General features: G+C 47.5%; 1 protein-coding gene across 2 annotated transcripts; it reads right to left on the reverse strand.

Annotated features, from left to right (window-relative positions):
- Positions 1-1,223: 1,223 nt before the first annotated feature.
- On the reverse strand, positions 1,224-8,093 carry LOC119698339 (ly6/PLAUR domain-containing protein 2-like). 2 transcript variants are annotated; one of them, XM_038130111.1, is made up of 4 exons: positions 8,017-8,093; positions 6,165-6,320; positions 2,575-2,694; positions 1,224-1,969 (listed from the first exon to the last, which is right to left on the reverse strand). In XM_038130111.1, the coding sequence occupies exons 2-4, from the start codon at positions 6,214-6,216 to the stop codon at positions 1,758-1,760; spliced, it is 384 nt and encodes a 127-aa protein (XP_037986039.1). In that variant the 5' UTR covers positions 6,217-6,320; positions 8,017-8,093; the 3' UTR covers positions 1,224-1,757. The 2 variants fall into 2 exon arrangements, with proteins under 2 accessions (XP_037986039.1, XP_037986038.1); XM_038130110.1 differs by lacking the exon at positions 8,017-8,093 and having other exon boundaries at positions 6,165-6,398.
- Positions 8,094-18,781: the final 10,688 nt, after the last annotated feature.

The following is an 18,781-nucleotide window of genomic DNA, read 5'->3' on the forward strand; positions in this document are numbered from 1 at the left end:
GCACGCGGCTCCTCAAAGCAATGACGGCTACGGAGCCGCTCCGGTTCAGCCGCCTGAGAGGTGGCTGCAATCAACCGTGCCTGATCATTTTTGGAGGGTGTGGACCTCAAAAAAATCTCAGTGGCTCAAGGGAGTCATCAGTGGGAGGGCTGAAGGACAGAGGAAATTGAAACAAGGAAGGAAATTGAAAACCATTTCACCTCTTACCCCAAATGAAATCATGGGGCAAGTGTTGGGACTTCCCAGTTTTATCCCAGGTGGCACCTCTGGGGTCAACCCACGTGGCTCCAGGATCTGTGACTTTGGCAGAGCTGGAGAAATCCCCACCAAGGAGCTTTCAGAGTTTCATGGAATCATGGAATGGTTTGGGTTGAAAGGAGCCTTCAAGATCATCTCATCCCAACCCCTGCCATGGGCAGAGACACCTCCCACTATCCCAGGTTGATCCAAGCCCTGTCCAACCTGGCCTTGGACACATCCAGGGATGGGGCAGCCACAGCTTCTCTGGGCAACCTGTGCCAGGGCTTCATCATCCTTCCAGGGAAGAATTTCTTCCCAGTGTGTGTTCCCTGTAGAATTCCTGGAGGTGATGGTGCTCGTATTCCAGTCAATCCCAGTGGGATCATGATTTACAGGGTGCTCAGGTTGGAAAGGCAACCTCAAAATGTTCCTAACCCAAGTTCCTGGTCCGAGCTCCCAATTTTGAGGTCAGCCCAGGTTTCTCAGGACTTCATTCATCTAGGCCGTGAAATATTCCCAAGGATAGGAATTGTGCCACCTGTCTTGGAAACCACATCTGCCACATGGAAGAGTTTATATCACAGTTGGATTGATTATTCCAAATGTCAGGAGCAAGGTGATAAATGGAGGAGGATATTTTTGCTGGACTTTAGAAAGGGGATTGTAGGAAAATGCAGAACCAGAGCAGGAGGGATCAAATGTAGGAGCTCAGAGCAATGCACAAGGAATTCAGGGAATTCAGGGAAAATTCAGTAAAGATAGATTTTTATTCCCAGTAAAGATAGATTTGTACAAGTAGACTTGATGGAAGAAATGTTGATGGAAAGTCACTTCCAGTGAGAGATAATGGGAAATGTCTCATCCACCTGCTGTGCAACTGACTCCAAAACCCAACCCTATTAACTGTTAAACAATACTGAAATATGGAGTTTGGAAATAAAAAATTAAAAAAAAAAAAGAAAAATTAAATGTGATTACAACAATTTTAACACAAGAATCTTTTTTATTCTGTTTAAAAGGATACAGAGAACATGAGATTTTTACCTCCCTGGAACAGATCATTGGCATGGGAAGTTCAGTCTCCTGCCTCATATTTTGGACACAGAAATGTCCCCTTTAATTTTTTGGGTACAAAGACGGAGATCAAGGAAGAACAACAGAAAATGATAGGGTGGAGACGACCTGCTCTAAGGAGATAGGGAAAGCCCTTCTCAAGATTTCTTGCCTTAAATATACTTCACACATTAATATTTTACTTCAGACCCAACCAGACCAGCACAGCAAAGAAACTCCATAGTTAATTTTGTGAGAGTTGTTGAAAAATCAATTTAAAAAATTGAGTTGTGCCTTCCTGTGTTCTGCTTCTCTCTTAGTTGTAGGGAAAGTAATAAAAAGAAACCAAACAATTTTTGGGAGCTGTTGAGTGTTGTTCATGAGGCATCCACATGGAAAGCTGGGTTGGTAGGGGGCTTATTTTCTTCATGGAATTTTTGGAATAAACCACTCCCATCATCCCCTCACAGTCTAGTCCAGAAAAAGGCACAGAGGGAACTTGCCAGGATCCCAACTGGCACAACGCTGATCCCCAAACTTGCTGCGCCATCAAAGTTGCACAGGTCAGAGTAACAGCAGGAGACAGGACGTGTCATCCCGATGCCATCCACATCAGAGGGTTCACAGACAGAGGAGCACATCTTGGTGACAGTCGAGATGCCCGTGTGGGGATAAACTACGGCAAAGAAAAAAAGCAGGAGCAGTTGGGAATGGGAAAAACAGGGGAGAGCATGACCATTGTCTTTTGTCTTCGGATGACCAGGAGTTGGTGTCATGGAATTATAGAATGGTTTGGGTAGAGAGATTGTCAAATTCCAACCTCTCTGCCATGGGACACCCTCCACTATCCCAGATTTCTCCAAGTCCTGTCCAACCTGGCCTTGGACACTTCCAAGGATGGGGCACCACAGCTTCTCCAGGATACCTCTACCAGGGCCTCCCCACCCTCACAGGGATCCATTTCTTCCCAATATCCTAAATCAAACTCACTAAAATCCTAATCTAAACTCACCCTCTTTAGGTTTAAAGCCACTCCCTGCTCTCCTATCACCACATGACCCTTCAAAAAGTTAAAATCTCATTTCTGAGCATCAACCAGGAGCTTGCATTCACCGAATATTCCCTCACACAAACACTGCTTCCCACAACAGCCTGAGAGCTGGGGCTCCCATGGAAGTTCTTCTCCACTTTTTAAATGGAAAGAGGAACCAGTCTCCACACCAGCACTGTCGAAGCACTGATTCCTGTTCGAAGTATGGATAAAGAAGGAATTGTCCTTACCATCCTCCAGGGAATAGATTGTAGTCTTGCATATGTTCTCAGTGTCTGTGCAGTTCTCAATTTTCTGGCACTCCTGAACGGGGGTCAAATCCCTGCACGTGTAACACTGCAAGGAGTGTCCTGTGAGGAGGGAAAACAGGAGGATGGAAAACATGAGGAGGGCCTCAGTGTGGATCCTGTCCAGGTATCTCTCGGGAGGGATTTTCCAAAATAATCACGCTGAGAATGGGAATGGAATAATAGGACATGTTTGGACTGAGAAACACAAAGGTCTGGTGATCAAAGCACAGCCTCAGGTTGGGTTCAGACCCCTTGTGATGAGTCAAACAAGACAGAGCCACACACACACAGGAGACCCCGTGACACAGGAAAGAGATTGGGCTGATTTACTTCTCTGTTTTCTGGATCTACGCCTCTCCTTGACTTCAGTAGAGCATCAGAAAAAAATTCCAGACTCCCAAACTCCCAGGCTCACAGAATGGGGGAGGTTGGAAGTGGCCTCTGGAGCTCCACCAGCCCAATCCCTACTCTCAAGCAGGACCACCTAAAGCCTCTAATTCAGGACTGTCTCCAGGTGGGGTTTTAATATCTCCAAGGATGGAGATTCCGCAACTTCCCTGGGAAATCTCTGCCAGTGCTAAGTCAACCTCACAGTCAAAAAATGTTTCCTGATGTTTCCTGTGTTTCAGTTTGTGTCCTTTGCCTGGTCCTGGCACTGGGAATCACTGAAAGGATCCTGGCTCTGTCTTCTTTGCTCTCTCTCCCTTCAGGAATTTACAGACATTCATAAGATTCCCAATTTGAACCTTCACTTCTCCAGCCTGAGAAGTCCCAGCTTTTCCTCAGAAATGTCCACCCAGCCCATGCCTTGTCCATGAGGATTTTGGAACAGGTTTCCTAAAGAGGTTGTGGACCCCCCATCCTTGGAAGTGTCCAAGGCCAGGTTGGACAGGGATTGGAGCAGCCTGGGACAGTGGAAGGTGTCCCTGCCATGGCAGGGGGTGGAACTGGATGATCTGACGTCCCTTCCAACCCAAACCATTCCCTGATTCCACGATGTTACAGGAGAGAGCATCCAAGTCCTTCCTGAAGTCCAGGTAGAAAATACCCACAGCTCATCCCTTGTCTACCAGGTCAATCACTTCATCACAGAAATCTGTCAACTTGGTCAGGTTTGTCCCTTTGGTGAAGGATCTGGATACACACAGGAAAAAGTCAGACTTGGGCATGAGTTGCAGCAGTGAGAATTTCCTCTGGTGCCATGCACTCGACCAGCTCTTCCCAAAGGCTGGGAGGGTGTCCCAGACAGAAGGGATTTGTCTCCATCAAACTGAGAACAAACTGAGCACAACCCTTCCCCTTGTGCTGAGATTCTGGGTTTGTGAGAAAAATGTGTGAGGGGTTATTTTAAATTGTGGAATAGTTTGAGTTGGAAGGGACCTTAAAATCTTCCAGTTCCAGCCCCCCTGCCATGAGCAGGGACACCTTCCACTATCCCAGTGCTCCAAATCCTGCCCAACCTGGCCTTGGACACTTCCAGGGATGGAGCAGCCACAGCTTCTCTGGGAAAACCTGTGCCAGGACCTCACCACCCCCACAAAGAATTAAACCAGACAGCAGCACCATGAATGGGTTGGGTGTGACAAGTTCTGCTCTAGGCAGAGACCACAGACACAAAATTTGTTACTCAAGACTCCAAATCCATCCTGAGCCAGCTCCTCCTGACTTGTCCCTCACTACTTCGGAGATGTTCCTCATCCCTGTTAGGCTGCAAAGCCCTTGAGAGCTGCAGGTGCTTCTCACAGAATATCCACAGCCCAAATCTTTCAGTGCCTAAAGTCATCTAAGATGGAGGTTCTTTGGAAGAAACCACTGAAGAACTCAGATTTTTGTGACACAGAGTGCTCGAAGCTAAAGATATCAAATCAAAACAGTGTCTGGTTCTTCCTATCACCAAAAAAAAGCTATTTTTTAACAAATTTTTCAGGGCATTTTTCTCTCTGCAAGTTTTTCTGAGGAACCCAACATCTGATCTGGGTCCTCTCCACTAAGTGCTCTTTTCCACCTCCTCAGCAGACACCTCAAAGTGTGTGTTACAACCACACTGATGTATTTTGGTGCCGTCACACCCCAACAGCCCCTCTTCAGTCTGGGAAGCCCTCGTCACCCTGTCTGTGTGACATTCCCACTGAAATTCCTTAAAACCTCACTAAAAAGGAGAAATTATTCAGCTTCTCCCAGCACAGCTCCAATGGGATGTCAGCAGGCTCAGGCAAACAAGTCACCTTGTGAAAACAGACACCATCCTCATTAATGAGCCAGAAAAAGCCCTCCTTAAACAAACACAGCAATTTTCCTACTCAAGCAAACTTTATTCTCTTGCTTTGCCCATCATGACCTGATGCTTTGTTTGCACTAATTCACGTCTGACAGTTGTGAAATTCATCTTTAGGAGGAGGCATCTCTTTTAGTCTCACATTTCAGGATGCTGGACAAATCCAACCCCCAGGATTTGTGTTCCTCTCTGAAAAGAAAACCAAACAAGCCACCACCTGTTTATCCCCTGCAGAGTCTGCTCAGCAAGGAGGGAAGAACCAAAAATGTCCTTGCAAAAGAAGGAAATAAATAGAAGTTGAAAAATCCTGACATAGCTCCATGGACAGGCACGGATAAAATCAGACCTGGCACTGTCTGGATCTGGGAATATCCCAATGAACAGTCACAGATCCTGGACTGATCCTGCTCATGAATTACCTCGGACATTCAGGAGAATGCCAACAAAGCCTGGGATCATCAATTTTTGTCCAAGAAATTGGTGTGGTGGTAGAAACAGGGGACAGAAAGGATGGAGGGAGGATCATGGAATCACAGAATGGAATCACAGAATGGTTTGGGTTGGAAGGCACTTTTATGATCATGGAATTCCACCCCCTGTCATGGGCAGCAGCACCTTCCACTGGACCTGGTTGCTCCAAGTCCAGCCCAGCCTGGCCTTGGACACTTCCAGGAATGAGCATCCACAACTTTTTGGGGTAATCTGTTCCAGCGCCTCACTTTGATCTTTAAGGCCCCTCCTAACCCAAACCATCCCATGATTCTAGGATAAACATCAGTCCTGGAGTACCTGGGCCCCCAGCAGTGTCCCAGCCCATCTTTCCCATTTCTAACAGCTAAAACTGGATAAATCCCACACATAACATTTTTGGAGAGCTCCCACACACACTGCATGGAACAGACATCCAGGGCTAAGTATCAAAAAAAGTGCAGAAAGTTAAAAATAATGCTTTAAAAAAAAAAAAAAAAAAGTGAGATAGAGCATGAACATGGAAAAAGTGAGAGTGGGAATTTGCATTAAAGGAATGGCAGGGTTTAATCACACTCTGCCTTGTGAAACTTCCTAAAGAGCCTGACCTGACAACCCCAATGACACCAACACCATCCTAACATATGGAAAATTCCAAAGACAGATTTTTTTTTTCCTGTCAACTGCCTAAAGTCAGAGACATGGCTTTCAGAGGGAACAGGGCGCATCCTATAACACCACGCCACATCTCCTGAAGGAGTCTGGATAAATCTGAGCAGGAACTCACCCAAATCCATGAAAGCGACAGCAGCCAACAGAAGAGACAGAAGCACCTTCATCTTGCACAGCCCTCACTGTCTGGTCCCTGAGTTGTCACCACTCTTCACCGATGTCACACGTCCTGGTGATTTGCCATGCACCGATTCCGTTCCTGGATCCAAATCTACTGGAAAAACAACTCTCATTGAGCTATAAATGAATCGAAGGAGCTCCAAAGCAGGCCCCACCTCTTGCTACTCCGTCATGTCTTTTCATGTTCCTTGGAGAAGAAAATTTGTTTTTGCAGGGTGGACAATGGCTGGGATTGGTTAAGCCTGGTGTTTTGTGTCCAAGGAGGATATGGAAGGCCCGGGGTGTTAAGTAATCCTGGTGTCCAGGTCTTGTCTTGCAGATTGGGGATATCTGCTTCTCCTTTTTTTTTGGAGTGGTTTCAAGAAATCCTGGGTAAAAACACCTTGGTGGGTGTGAATATCAAGTGAACCTCATGGATATTTCTCCTCGGCATTTTCACTTTCAGTGGGGTCCAGAGTTTGTCAGAAGGAGGAGAATCATGGAATGGTTTGGATTGCAAAGGATCATCTCATTCCAAACCCTCTCCATGGGCAGGGACAACTTCCACTAGACCAGGTTGCCCCAAGCCTTGTCCAGCCTGGTCTAGAAGTGGAAATCTGACTTACAGTCACTCACTCACTGGAAAAAGCATGGAGCACAAGGAAAAAAACAGGACCCAAAAGCTTGGGCCAAAGGAATCTCTCAGGCTCATTATCCCAAGGAAGGATGGAATGGAGAAGCCCCTCTGCTCTGAGCTAACCCTCTCCAAGCCTGGTTGCAAGCTCATGACTTTTTTGCTTCCCAAACACCTTTCCCATTCCCAACCCTGCTGCCCCAGGCATCTGCTGGATTTTCCTGCACTTCAGGCCAGCTCCATGCTAGGAAATTCTCCTCCAACAGAGGGACGAGCAAAGTGGGGAATTGCAAAAAACTAGGAAGTGCCTTTTGGTGGCTATGCCAGGCACCCTCCCAACACAGACTTTTACTAAGGAAGGGGGAAAAGCTGAATCCAAGATGGTGTTGGAGCTATCCTCACCACTTTTGTTATTCTGCCATCGAAGGAACTTTATCCAGGGTTATTCACTGGAACTCTTGCAATGATAGAGCCATTAAGGTTGGGAAATATGTCAGGATCATCACATCCAGAGTTGAACCAGCAGCATCACCATTTTCTCCACTAAACCCTCTCCTCAAGTGCCATTTTTGAGCACTTCCAGGGTTGTGACTCCATCGCTACCCTGGAGCCTGTTCCAGTGCCTGACAACACTTTCTGCAAATAAATTTTTCCTAGTATCCAATCCAAACTTTCCCCTGGTGCAACTTGAGGCCACTTTGTTTTGTCCTGCCTTGGAATGTCAAAAGTTTTTCTAGGAATGCTGGATAAAAAAATCTAATCATCATCTCTCCAAATCTAAAGCTCCAGAATCATGGAATGGCTTGGGTTGGAAAGGAATTTAAAGACCATCCAGTCCCAATCTCCTGCCACGGGCAGGGACAACTTCCACTATCCCAGGCTGCTCCAAACCCTGTCCAAACTGGCCTTGGACACTTCCAGGGATGGGGCAGCCACAGCTTCTCTCAAATCCCATTCCAGGGCCTCCCCACCCTCACAGGGAAGAATTTGTCCCTAATATCCAATCTAAAGGTGGTCTCAGCATTTCAGCAATCCCTATTGCTTTTCCAAACACCACTTCTGGGAGACTTCCATCCTCAGGAATTCCGACGGATAGTTTTCACTGCTGCCTCTCTAACGCAGTAATTATGTGGATTATGAGAGCTAAGCAGTTATTTCCAGCCCCAAGAATTACCTAGGGAAAGACGTTTAGGTATATTCCACGTCTGGCATTCCTCGTGTTCAGCAGAAAATATTATAATCCTATTAAAAAGGCGAAATCCTCTGACGGTGTTTGCCTTGTTCATAAGGAACAAAAAAAAAAAAAAAAGAAAAAGAAAAAAACATGGATGGGGTGTGGCTTCTGGTTTCTGGTATTAAGTGGCCTCAAACAATATGTGTTAAATGACTGGTTCCACCTGCACAGCTGAAATGTGATCTCCCTCGCCTTAGAAAATCTTGGATGGAAGAATCTCCGCCACCACCCTGCTCTAAATCCTCTTCCCTCCTTCGCTCCAGAGGGTGGTTTTGGGGGGGTGTCAACACACCTTGTTTATGGTTTCAGTTGATCTTATCTGAGTCCTGAAATGTCTCCTCTTTTATGCACGCCCTGTGCTGCTGGCAACTCACAAAAAAAAAAAAAAAATTAACAAGAACTAATGAGAATATTCAAACATTGTTTTGTTGAATTCCTTCTATTATTTTGTAGGAAACCAGAAAACCAAAACCTGTCCTACGGGGCGGGGGGTAGGGGAAGAGAGTTCCCACTAATTACAGAAAAAAAAACCTAAAAAGACAACAATCTGCATAAATCTGCCTCGCCACAAGTTGGATTTAAAAATATATATATATATGTTATTTAGTATATCGGTTCAAAGGGAAATTATTACAACTCTAGCACTTCAGATGAGTTTGTTGTCGTAAACAAAAGGAAAAGTTCAGCCAAATGTTTACTTCCAGCCTGGGAATCCCATGACGAACTCTTTTCCTGTCCTACCTCGCCAGCTGAGGCAGTCTCAGGGTGGAGGCACCTTCACCAGCCCTGCCTCACTTGCATCCAAGCCTGGAAGTCTCCAAATCCCACAACCTCCCAGGCTGCCCAATTCCATTGCAAATCCTAAAATTCCCCATCCACCTCCAGGGCAGAGTTTCAGGGACCAAGGGCTGCAGGCACCGAGAGCCTGCTTGACTTAATGATCTTGAACTCTCCATATTCATTACTCTAATCAGCTCTTGATGTATCTCCAGTGAATCCCAAATTTCCAGAGCAGGCAGATGCAGGAGTGAAAGATGGGATTGGATTTAAGGGTGAAGGGGTGCTGACATGACCCTGTCACATGCTAGTGCTAAGTTTTTTGGAAGAGGATTTAAAGATCATCCCATTCCAACCCTTGCCATGGGTTGCTATCCCAGCTTGCTCCAAACTGGCCTTGGATATCTTCAGGGATGGGGCAGCCACAGCTTCTCTGGGAATTCCATTCCAGGACCTCCCCACCCTCACAAGGAAGGATTCCTTCCCAATATCCCATTTAACCATACGCAATTCCTGTTTAAAGCCATTCCCTGCGTCCTGTCCCTCCACCTCTTTTCCAAAGTCCCTCTCCGGCTCTCCTGGAGCCCGCTCAGGCACTGGAAGGGGCTCTGAGGTCTCCCTGCAGCCTTCCCTCTTCCAGGCTGGACATTCCCAGCTCTCCCAGCCTGGCTCCAGAGCATAGGAGCTCCAGCCCCTGCAGCATCTCCATGGCTTCCTCTGGACTCACTCCAGCAGCTCCACAGGTCAGGGATGAAAGGCGCTCAGGGAAGCACCAAGGATGGGTTACTCTGAGCCCTGAACTGCTGCTGGGAAGATGCCAGGGATTAAATCACCATGAATTTTGCCTCTGGGACACCACAGTCCCCACCTGTCCCTCACAGAAACCAAAATTCTCCAGGGCTGAGATTCTTGCACCAAAAACAGAGGAATTAAACAGGTATCCTTGCCCTTCTCCATCTCCTCCACTGATGAGGGATGTCTTTAAAAGTTAAAAAGAATGCTGAAAACACTAAGTAAAAAATGAAGAATGCCAAGCCTGACTATGGCCTATCCCTATGAATGATGAGTCAGGAATCCAACCCTGCAGCTCTTTCAGAGCCATTTTCACTAAGGCACCACTCATTAGCTCATTAGTCACAGCAGCCTTATTCCTCCTAATTGATTTTACTACAGTCCCCTACAATGTATGGCCAGGATCCAACATGCCTGGCTTAAAAACCATTACACTGGCACAGCTTTGGAGACACTTCATCCCTCTTCCAAGCCTCTGGAATGTATAAAGGTCAGGTGATTCCCGTAACTGAGCTTCTGGAAGGTGCCCTCAGGGAAAGGACTTGTGTCCCCTCAGTGGGACAAGGCTCAAAGGACCCAGCTGAGCAGAGAGTTGTGGCTTTCACACCTGGGAGCAGGTGGGTTTGACACAGACTGGAGCTGCAGGAAGTTTGGCAGCTCTCTCCACACTGGTTTTCACTTCGGCACTGAACTGGGACAAAGAATCATGGAAAGGTTTGGGCTGCAAGGGACCTTCAAGATTATCTCATTCCAAACCCCTGCCATGGGCAGGGACACCTCCCACTATCCCAGGTTGATCCCTGGCCTAGAAGGGATGAAGCAGCCACAGCTTCTCTGGGAATTCCAGGGCCTCACCACCCTCACCAGGGAAGAATTCCTTCTCAGTATCCCATCCAGTCCTGCCCTCTGGCAGTGGGAAGCCATGCCCTGTGTCCTGTCCCTCCATCCCTTATCCCAAGTCCCTCTCCAGCTCTCCTGGAGTCCCTTCAGGCACTGGAAGGGGCTCTGAGGTCTCCCTGGAGCCTTCATTTCTCCAGGCTGGACATTCCCAGCTCTTCCCACCTGGCTCCAGAGCAGAGGAACTCCAGTTCTTGGAGCATTGTCTTTGTCTCCTCTGGACCTCCTCCAGCAGCTCCAGGTCCTTGTGCTGAGGCCCTCAGAGCTGGATACAGAACTCCAGGAGGGAGTGGAGAAGAGGGAGGGAATCCCATCCCTGGACCTGCTGGTCACATTCCTTCTGATGCATCCTAGGGTTCTGTTGTCTCCTGGCTCCAACAGAGACCTGTGACAATGTGATTAAAGCCAGACCCAGGGCAGGGAGGTCAGACCACCCCACAAAGGGTTCCTTAAATCTGCTACTCATCCCAGATTCCCACCAGACCTCGCCATGTCCCCTTCCCTGCCCCAGCCATGTGCTGTGAGCTGCACTTGGGGCTCAGAGAAACTTTGGATGTTCCCCAGGAGAAGAAGGCAGGAACAAGATGATTTATTTTTATAAGGAGTCCTGTTCCTTCCGGGTAATCATTCACCTGCCTTCTTTTTTTTTTTTTTCCCAACCTGTTTTTCTCCCTCTCTGAATTCCATGCAGGTACCTCTTATCTCCAGGTTATTATTTAGATTAACGTCTGTGTAGCTCTTAACTCTTTCAGGGTGAGACCTTCACGTCCATTGCTTCCCTGGCCAGTGGCCAGCACATGGATACAGTGATCTCATAGGGGAATCTTAGAGGATTCATATTTCCTAAAATCTTAGAGGATTCATAATTCCTTAATTGTGTTTATGTTGTGCATAGAAAGGATTGATCATATATTTATAACTAGTGGGACTTTTAATTCCTTCCTTATCAATTCTTTTCTCGCTCCCTTTTGTTCTTTTTGCTTCTAAGCTGAGAAATTCTCTTCCTGTCAACTCTGACTGAGGCAGCAATCACTTATTTGGAGATGATTTGCTCCATCCAGCCTTTCCAAGGCATTGTTAATGATGCAAGAATGTAAATCACTCGTTCAGTGTAGCTGTCACCTGCCTTAATTATCCCTTGCCTTTGTTCCAGGCTTAATCCAAGGAACAGGAGATACTTTCCTACCTGAGTCACTTCTTGCTGACCCAGAAGGAAAGAACAAGGACAACACGTGTAAAACACTAAATAACCCCACTGAAAAGTACCAGCTTTGCCTCCAGGCCCTTTTCATCTCCCTCTAATCCTGCAAAGCTTGGCACTGGAGCTGGAAATATCCATGGTTTTAGCTCCTGGGAGCTGCTCAAACCAGTAGAAAACTTAAAGGAAGATTCCCCTTTCCAGGTGAGAGGCTCAGTGTGCCCTGCACCAAAAAACAGCTGAGGTATGGCCTCCAGATGCTTGAAGATTTCAGGATGTTTCTGCTCCCAAAACTTGTGGCTCCCAGAGCATATCTCCCTGGGAAAGGTGAGGAAACCAACATCTCTCCTATGAGGAAAGGCTGAAGTGGGATTTTTCTGCCTGGAGAAGAGAAGGCTCTGAGGAGGCCTCAGAGCCCCTTCCAGTGCCTAAAGGGATACCAGGAGAGCTGGAGAGGGACTTTGGATAAGGATCTGGAGTGGCAGGACAAGAGGGAACGGCTTCACAACAAAAGAAGGCAGTTGGGAACGTGAGGTTTGTTCCAGATGTCTGGAAAAGGCCTTATCTCCTCCCCTCTGATCAGGCTGTTATCAGATACCCACAACATCACCACCTGTCCTGATCTACCCCCTCTCCCTGCCCAACCAGAGCCCAGCCACAGCACAACTCAATTCTCTGAGCTATCCCACCACGTCCCTGTCATCCCAACGTTTCATGTGGCTTGGAACATGGATTTAACCCCAGGCAACACGAGGAGTTATGAGACAGATGGAATTTTTCAGCCCGGAAAACAGGCTGGGAAGGGAGGGCTCAGGGGCCCCCATAGCATCTGGCATGGAAAAGGGTCAAAGAGAGGTCTGGGATGGATTTATTCCTCATCCACAGGTTCCAAATGTACTCCTTTCTCCGTCACTTCCCGTAGGAGAAGGGGTTTGTAGTCCTGGAATGGCAACACTCCCATCCCAGTCCTTCCCAAGGGAAGGCACTGTCGGAACTGGGACCTGCCGCTGCCACCTCCTGACAAGAGAAGAAAATGCAAATTCCTCCTCCCTGCCCATTTCCCACGGAAGGAAGGACTTTCCGGGATAATTTCGGTATTTTTAAAGTTTCACTGCTCCCAAAATCCGTGGTTTGTAGTGACTTGGTTCCAGCCAGCTTGAGGATGAGAGATCTCCAGGTGAAAATAAAATAAGGAGAAAAATTCAGTTTATCTAAATTGCCATGAACAACCCAGGAGCTAAATTCCAGCAGGAGTAGCTCCACCTTGTCCTTGTAAAGAACCTGAGTGGTCACATACAAGGTGCCACCATCCTTTCTCTACTGAGTGCATTGAACTTGCAGTTTTTTGGTTTTTTGGCATCTTTCATAGCTTGGTACTAAATGGGTGCTGCTGCTCCTGGAACCAGCAGGTTTTACTGGTCTGAGCTCAGGTGCAAAACTCAGCTTCTGGAGCAACAACGGGTGAGTGAATCACCACAATCTGAGCAATGAGAGATGGAATCTGAGCCAGGAGCACTTTTGGCACCTGTGGAAAGCACCTGGTTCAGCTCTGGGTGACAAAGTGTGACAAGAATCCGTGCAAAATTCAATCCACCCCATTGCTGGTGTTAATTGGAGCGCAGCAGAGAGCACAGAGCTGCTCACACCTCTACCCCCATGAGTTTGGTGCTGTTTGTGTCACATTTCTGTGCAGCTTTATTAACAAGTTATTAATGTCAGCCCGGGTGGCTGAGTGTTCCCTGTATCCCAGGACAGTCACATCACGGATACCCAGGCACAACTTGCAACTCCTGAAATCTCTTTTTCTTGGGAGATGATAAGCAGGAAGGTTGGGACATGCTCCCACAGCCACATAAAGCACTTCCCACCTTTCCATCTCCTCCTCGGGGTGCCATTCCCCCCTTGCCCCCACAATCTCTTAAAATCCATGGAATGGGGAGAAAAGGAAACAGGAGGACAGGAAGGTGGAGCTCTTGATTCAATCTTTTTTTTTTTTCTTCCTTTAGCACCACTCCAATTTTAAATTCCAAACTCCCTTCCTACGCGCCTTCCTTGACTCCTCCAAAACGTCAAAACTCCCAAATGAATTAGCTTTTTAGAGACTCCTCTTCAGTTCCAGAGCTTTCTCCTCCTCCAAAACCAGTATTTGCCATGGATAGAGAGGAGCCCTGTCCAGAGAGACAGCAAAGGGTAGGATATAACCCCTCTGCTCTGCCCTCATGAGATCTCATCAGGAATACTGTATCCAGGTCTGGAGTCATAAGCACATGGATGGCAGGAATCTGCACGAGCAAGTCCAGAGGAGGCCATGGAGATGCTCCAAGGGATGGAGCCCCTCTGCTCTGGAGCCAGGCTGGGAAAGCTGGGAATCTCCAGCCTGGAGAAGAGAAGGATCCAGGGAGACCTCAGAGCCCTTTCCAGTGCATGAAGGGGCTCCAGGAGAGCCGGAGAGGGATTTGGAACAAGGGATGGAGGGACAGGACACAGGGCATGGCTTCCCACTGGCAGAGGGCAGGACTGGATGGGATACTGGGAAGGAATTCTTCCCTGTGAGAGTGGTGAAGAACAACCTTCCCAGAGAAGCTGTGGCTGCCCCTGGATCCCTGGAAGTGTCCAAGGCCAGGTGGGCTGGAGCTTGGAGCACCCTGGGATAGTGAAAGGCATCCCTGCCCATGCCAGGAGGTTGGAATGAAATTATCTTGAAGGTCCCTTCCAACAAAAACCATTCCAGGCTCCTGTGATGGGAAGGCCGGAATTCTCCCACCTCAGCCCCATCTGGGATCTCCCAGCCTGGGATGATCAGGACAACCTTGGGATGCTAGTGAGAGCAAATAGGAGATGTGGCACCATTTCCCTCGACTTTCCAAACAGCTGAAATATGGAAAAGCCCATCCTGGGCCTGTGCAGGGACAGGCAGATCCTTAGGGAACAGCAGGAGCTGGGACATGGTGACAGTGTGAGGAGAAATGGGAACACCAGGCAGGAGGGATGTGCAGGTTTCTTCTATGCAATGTCCCCCCAGTCTCCAAAATGTTCCCTGTCACCACTGGAGCCCTCCCATCCCAAAAACCACTTGCAAATCAGGCTGTAAAATATGGATTGCAGCAGAAATGGGAAGTCCAACCTGGAATTATCCTGAGGAAAGGAATGAAACTCCCAAGCCCATTGCTGTTACTCCGCATTTGTCTTACATTCCCCAGGGGATATAATTCCCTTCTCCCATGGGATCCCATAAAATGTTTAAACAAAAATTGGAGTGGTGTAACTTTGCAGAGCTCGGGAGAGAGGGGCAAGAATCTCCAGAGCACCCAGCCCTGTGTCCGTGTGTCCATCCGTGTGTCCGGAGGTGGGAGCAGGGCTGGATCCCTGAGAGTGCAGGAAGAGGAGCAGCTGCCCACGGACACCCACACAGGGCCCTTTTTGTGCCCGAAATAGCAGCCCTCTCCCACAAGGAAGAGCACAGGCTCCAAGGCCAAATCCCATCTCCATTCCCAGCAGGGTCACGGGCAAGTCAAGGATATTTATGAGCTATTGAAGGCAAAGACAATCCCTGTTCTTTATCCATCCCCAGGAAGATATTCCAATGACCCTGAGACAAAATGCAGGAATTTAACCCTCCTTTAGTCCCTCAGTTTGGTCTGTCCTTTTTTTTTTCCAGCCCACAACCTGCAGCCCTGAGCTTGGAATACAATCCAGGCATTTTCCTTCCACACTAAACAGGAGTTAATAACTGGAATATCTGCAGAACCACCCAAAAATCTCTTTCCGAGTGTATATTTTTTTTTATTAATTCCATATAATTTTTATTAGAGTATAAGAAACAAGATGGAACATACACTTCACTTATACTTAGGTTAATATATTTAAAGGGATGGATGCTTCTTTATCCCGTTTATCCTGTTACAATAAAGATAATACACAGTTACAAATCTCACAGATAGGAATTAGTAAAATCAGCATTTCAGGGAAACCACCTTGGATCATCCGACAAAGCTGGAATAAAACGTGCCAACTTACTTTTTTTTCTGCAAAATTTCGTTGGCTTAATGTATTTTCATTTGATGGAACTGGAGGATTAGGGCTGGGAAAAAGTGCTCCCATGGAAAATGTTGGACTTTGGGACGCCTCTTAAACCTTTTATTTCTCAATTTCCATGATCAGAGCAAAGCTGGATGAATTAAAACCTTCAACCTTTCTCTGCTGATGACCCTCTGCTTTGGGTGCAATTATTTGGTTTGAGGCAGCCCATCTGCCTTGATTCCGGGGATTTGGGCTTCAAAGTTCCTCCACTAAGTCTGGCAGAAGCCAGTAGGTGGCAGGACCAACCCAGGGCTTCGCTTCCCTGGGCACCATGGGCATTCCCAAAATGCAAAACCGGGGCGTTTCTGTTCCCATTCCCTCAGAGAGGGGTGAAATAACTCCTTCGGGATCAAGGATCCAGAGCCACCTTCCTCCCAAACAGCTGAGACCAACCAGAGCCAGGGAAAGAGCCCTAAACCTCCAGGCATCCAGATGTGACCACATCTGCTTTTTCCAGAGGGCACGGATGCTATAACTCATCCCATGGACACACAGACTCCCCCACCAGAGCTTCCCACAGGGGTGGTGGGACCACAGCCTCCTTTTTTTCACGGCAAATAAAGTCCGTGGGAGTCAAATCCCTTCAAAAAAAACCCAACTTGAGCAAACCAACATCAATCCAGGACATCCTTGGAGCAGCAAAGTGGATCCTTGGAGTAATAATCAAGCAACTGATCATTTGCTCTCCCGCTGCAAGGAAGTCACATCAGGTTTGTGGTTTCCGAAAGAAATTTTGCCCTTAAAAAAAGAAAATTCTCAAAACCAGCTGGAAGAACCGTGCTCATTTTGAAGTCCTTTTCTTGGGCAAACAGCAAACCCCCCAGATCCTGGGTGGGAAGCGCTGATGCCACGATGGATTTTGAGCATTTTTAAACAATCCACAAAAATTTGAGCCCTTGGAGGGGTAGTGGGAGATGGCAGCAGCTGCTGGTGAATTACAGCCATTTCCAGGATGGAAGCACTGAAAGCATTTTCTCAGGAACACTCATAAAGTGGGCAGGTATTTCACTTCAGCTCTTAATTTCCAGTAAAAACTCTTCCAGGATATTTTATGCTTCTAGGGAGCCAAACCTCCTCCCCTCATAACCTCTTGTCTTGTCAGAACAGGTGAATATCTGAGTTTTCTGCTCAGATTTTGATCTCTTAATTCCACAGTCCACATCGAAAGCACTTCAGGGCTGTCCCACCACAGCCCTCAAATTCCAAATCCAGCATTTGGATCAACAACCCGCGCACCAGTCTGAACACTTCATAAATCCCATTGGTTTTCCTACTTATTGACTTATTATTAATGACTTTAATTACTTCACCTGGCCATTTTTAGGCCTGGGTTTTACAACAGACGAGGTTCTCAACAGGTTTGTCATTCTGGGGATTTGGAAACAAAAAATAAACCTAGAGTAGGACCAGGAATAGTGAGCGTTGGCATGACTGATGAGAAAGTGCTTGGGATTCAACTGTGACAAGCTGTCAACCCCCTCCTTCTCTCAAACACACATGGATCTATCCAAAAGATCTTTTTTGCCAGGAAAGGAAATGCTGAAAATATCCCTTTTTCCATATTCTAGATTAGAGTACATTGGAAGGAAGAGACAAAAAGAGAGCGAGGAAGAAAAAACAAATCTCCTTGTGAAATTCATCCAACCAACCCTCAGCTCACTCCCCTGGCAATTCCATGAATGTAATTTGTTATTTATTGAGATAAGCAGCCTCTGGATGTTCCTCCCACGAGCCTTTGCTCCCTGGCACAACCAAATCCTTGGCACTGGCCAAGGAACCCCAAGAAAGGAACGAGATGGCCCTTGGAGGAGACAACCAGGGCCCTTGGAGGAGACAACCAGGTCTTCAGCCTATGGGGTTCTCCAGTGTGGCATCATCAGGATCCTCATAAAAGCATGGATGGACATCAGGACACAGCTGATGGCTTTGAAGTTCAGCTCTTTGCTAGCTGAGTCTCAACCTAACCCCAAAATCTTTTTCCAGATGGCCAGAAAAGACACAGCCCCCTAAATTCAATGTAGAGTGCTCTGGGTGCCACCTCGGTGTCACAGCGAGTGCTGAGGGACAAATGAACCCAAAAAACAAGGTTTTGAACCCTTTTGGGAGGAAAGCTGAGGCACAGGGAAGCTGGGGAATATTTATCTCAGTTTGGGAAGTTTTTCCCCAGTTTTCCCTGTGCTCCATGTGCATAGCAGAGGTTTGTGGGGCACCTCGGGCCCCAAGGTCCCTGGAGGATGCATTACCCAAAGGAAGGCACATCCCAGGACCAGCACAAGTGATGCATTCTTCCCAAATTAACCACCAAATTGCAGATCACATCGCACTGGCCCATCCCTCCTGTAGGAAAAGCTGTCATTAACATCTCTGTCACTTTAATTAAAAGAGGGGGAGAAGGGAGGGGGGGGAAAAAAACATAAAACCACTTTTGTTACCAGCATTTCTGTACAACTGCAACCACCTTTCATTTATCACTACCTGAAGAAGCGGCAGAGGTGGAACTGCAAGTTTGTGGAGCTTTTGTTTGGGTTTTGACACAGAATAGGAGAAGCAGGTACCAGGCATGGCTAAAATGCGCCAACACCTGGGTTTTGCTGCTAGAAATAGAAGAAAAAAAAAAGCCCAGTGCACCTCTGATCAATCAGTGGAAGCGACAAAGAGCTTGAACTTGACAGTTTAAGGCTGAATTTTGGCTTGGTTTGTGGCGAGCAGGTCCACAGGCAAGCAGAGTAGGCAGGACAGATGACACAGAGAGGGCAGGAGGACACATCTCCCATGGGACAGCTGAGGACTTCTAGCCAAAACACCTGGGAAGATCCTGGGAGCTGAGGGACAGCAGATGTGGAGGGATGGGTGGTGAAGTGACCTCCAGCAGTCCATGGGCACCATCAGGCATTGAAGGTTGGACCTAAAGATCTGGGTATTGACATCTTCTCCTCTGACTTCACATCTTTCAGACCTGTT

The sequence above is a fragment of the Motacilla alba genome, chromosome 2 (assembly GCF_015832195.1).
Source record: "Motacilla alba alba isolate MOTALB_02 chromosome 2, Motacilla_alba_V1.0_pri, whole genome shotgun sequence".
In the NCBI taxonomy this organism is placed as follows: Eukaryota; Metazoa; Chordata; class Aves; order Passeriformes; family Motacillidae; genus Motacilla; species Motacilla alba.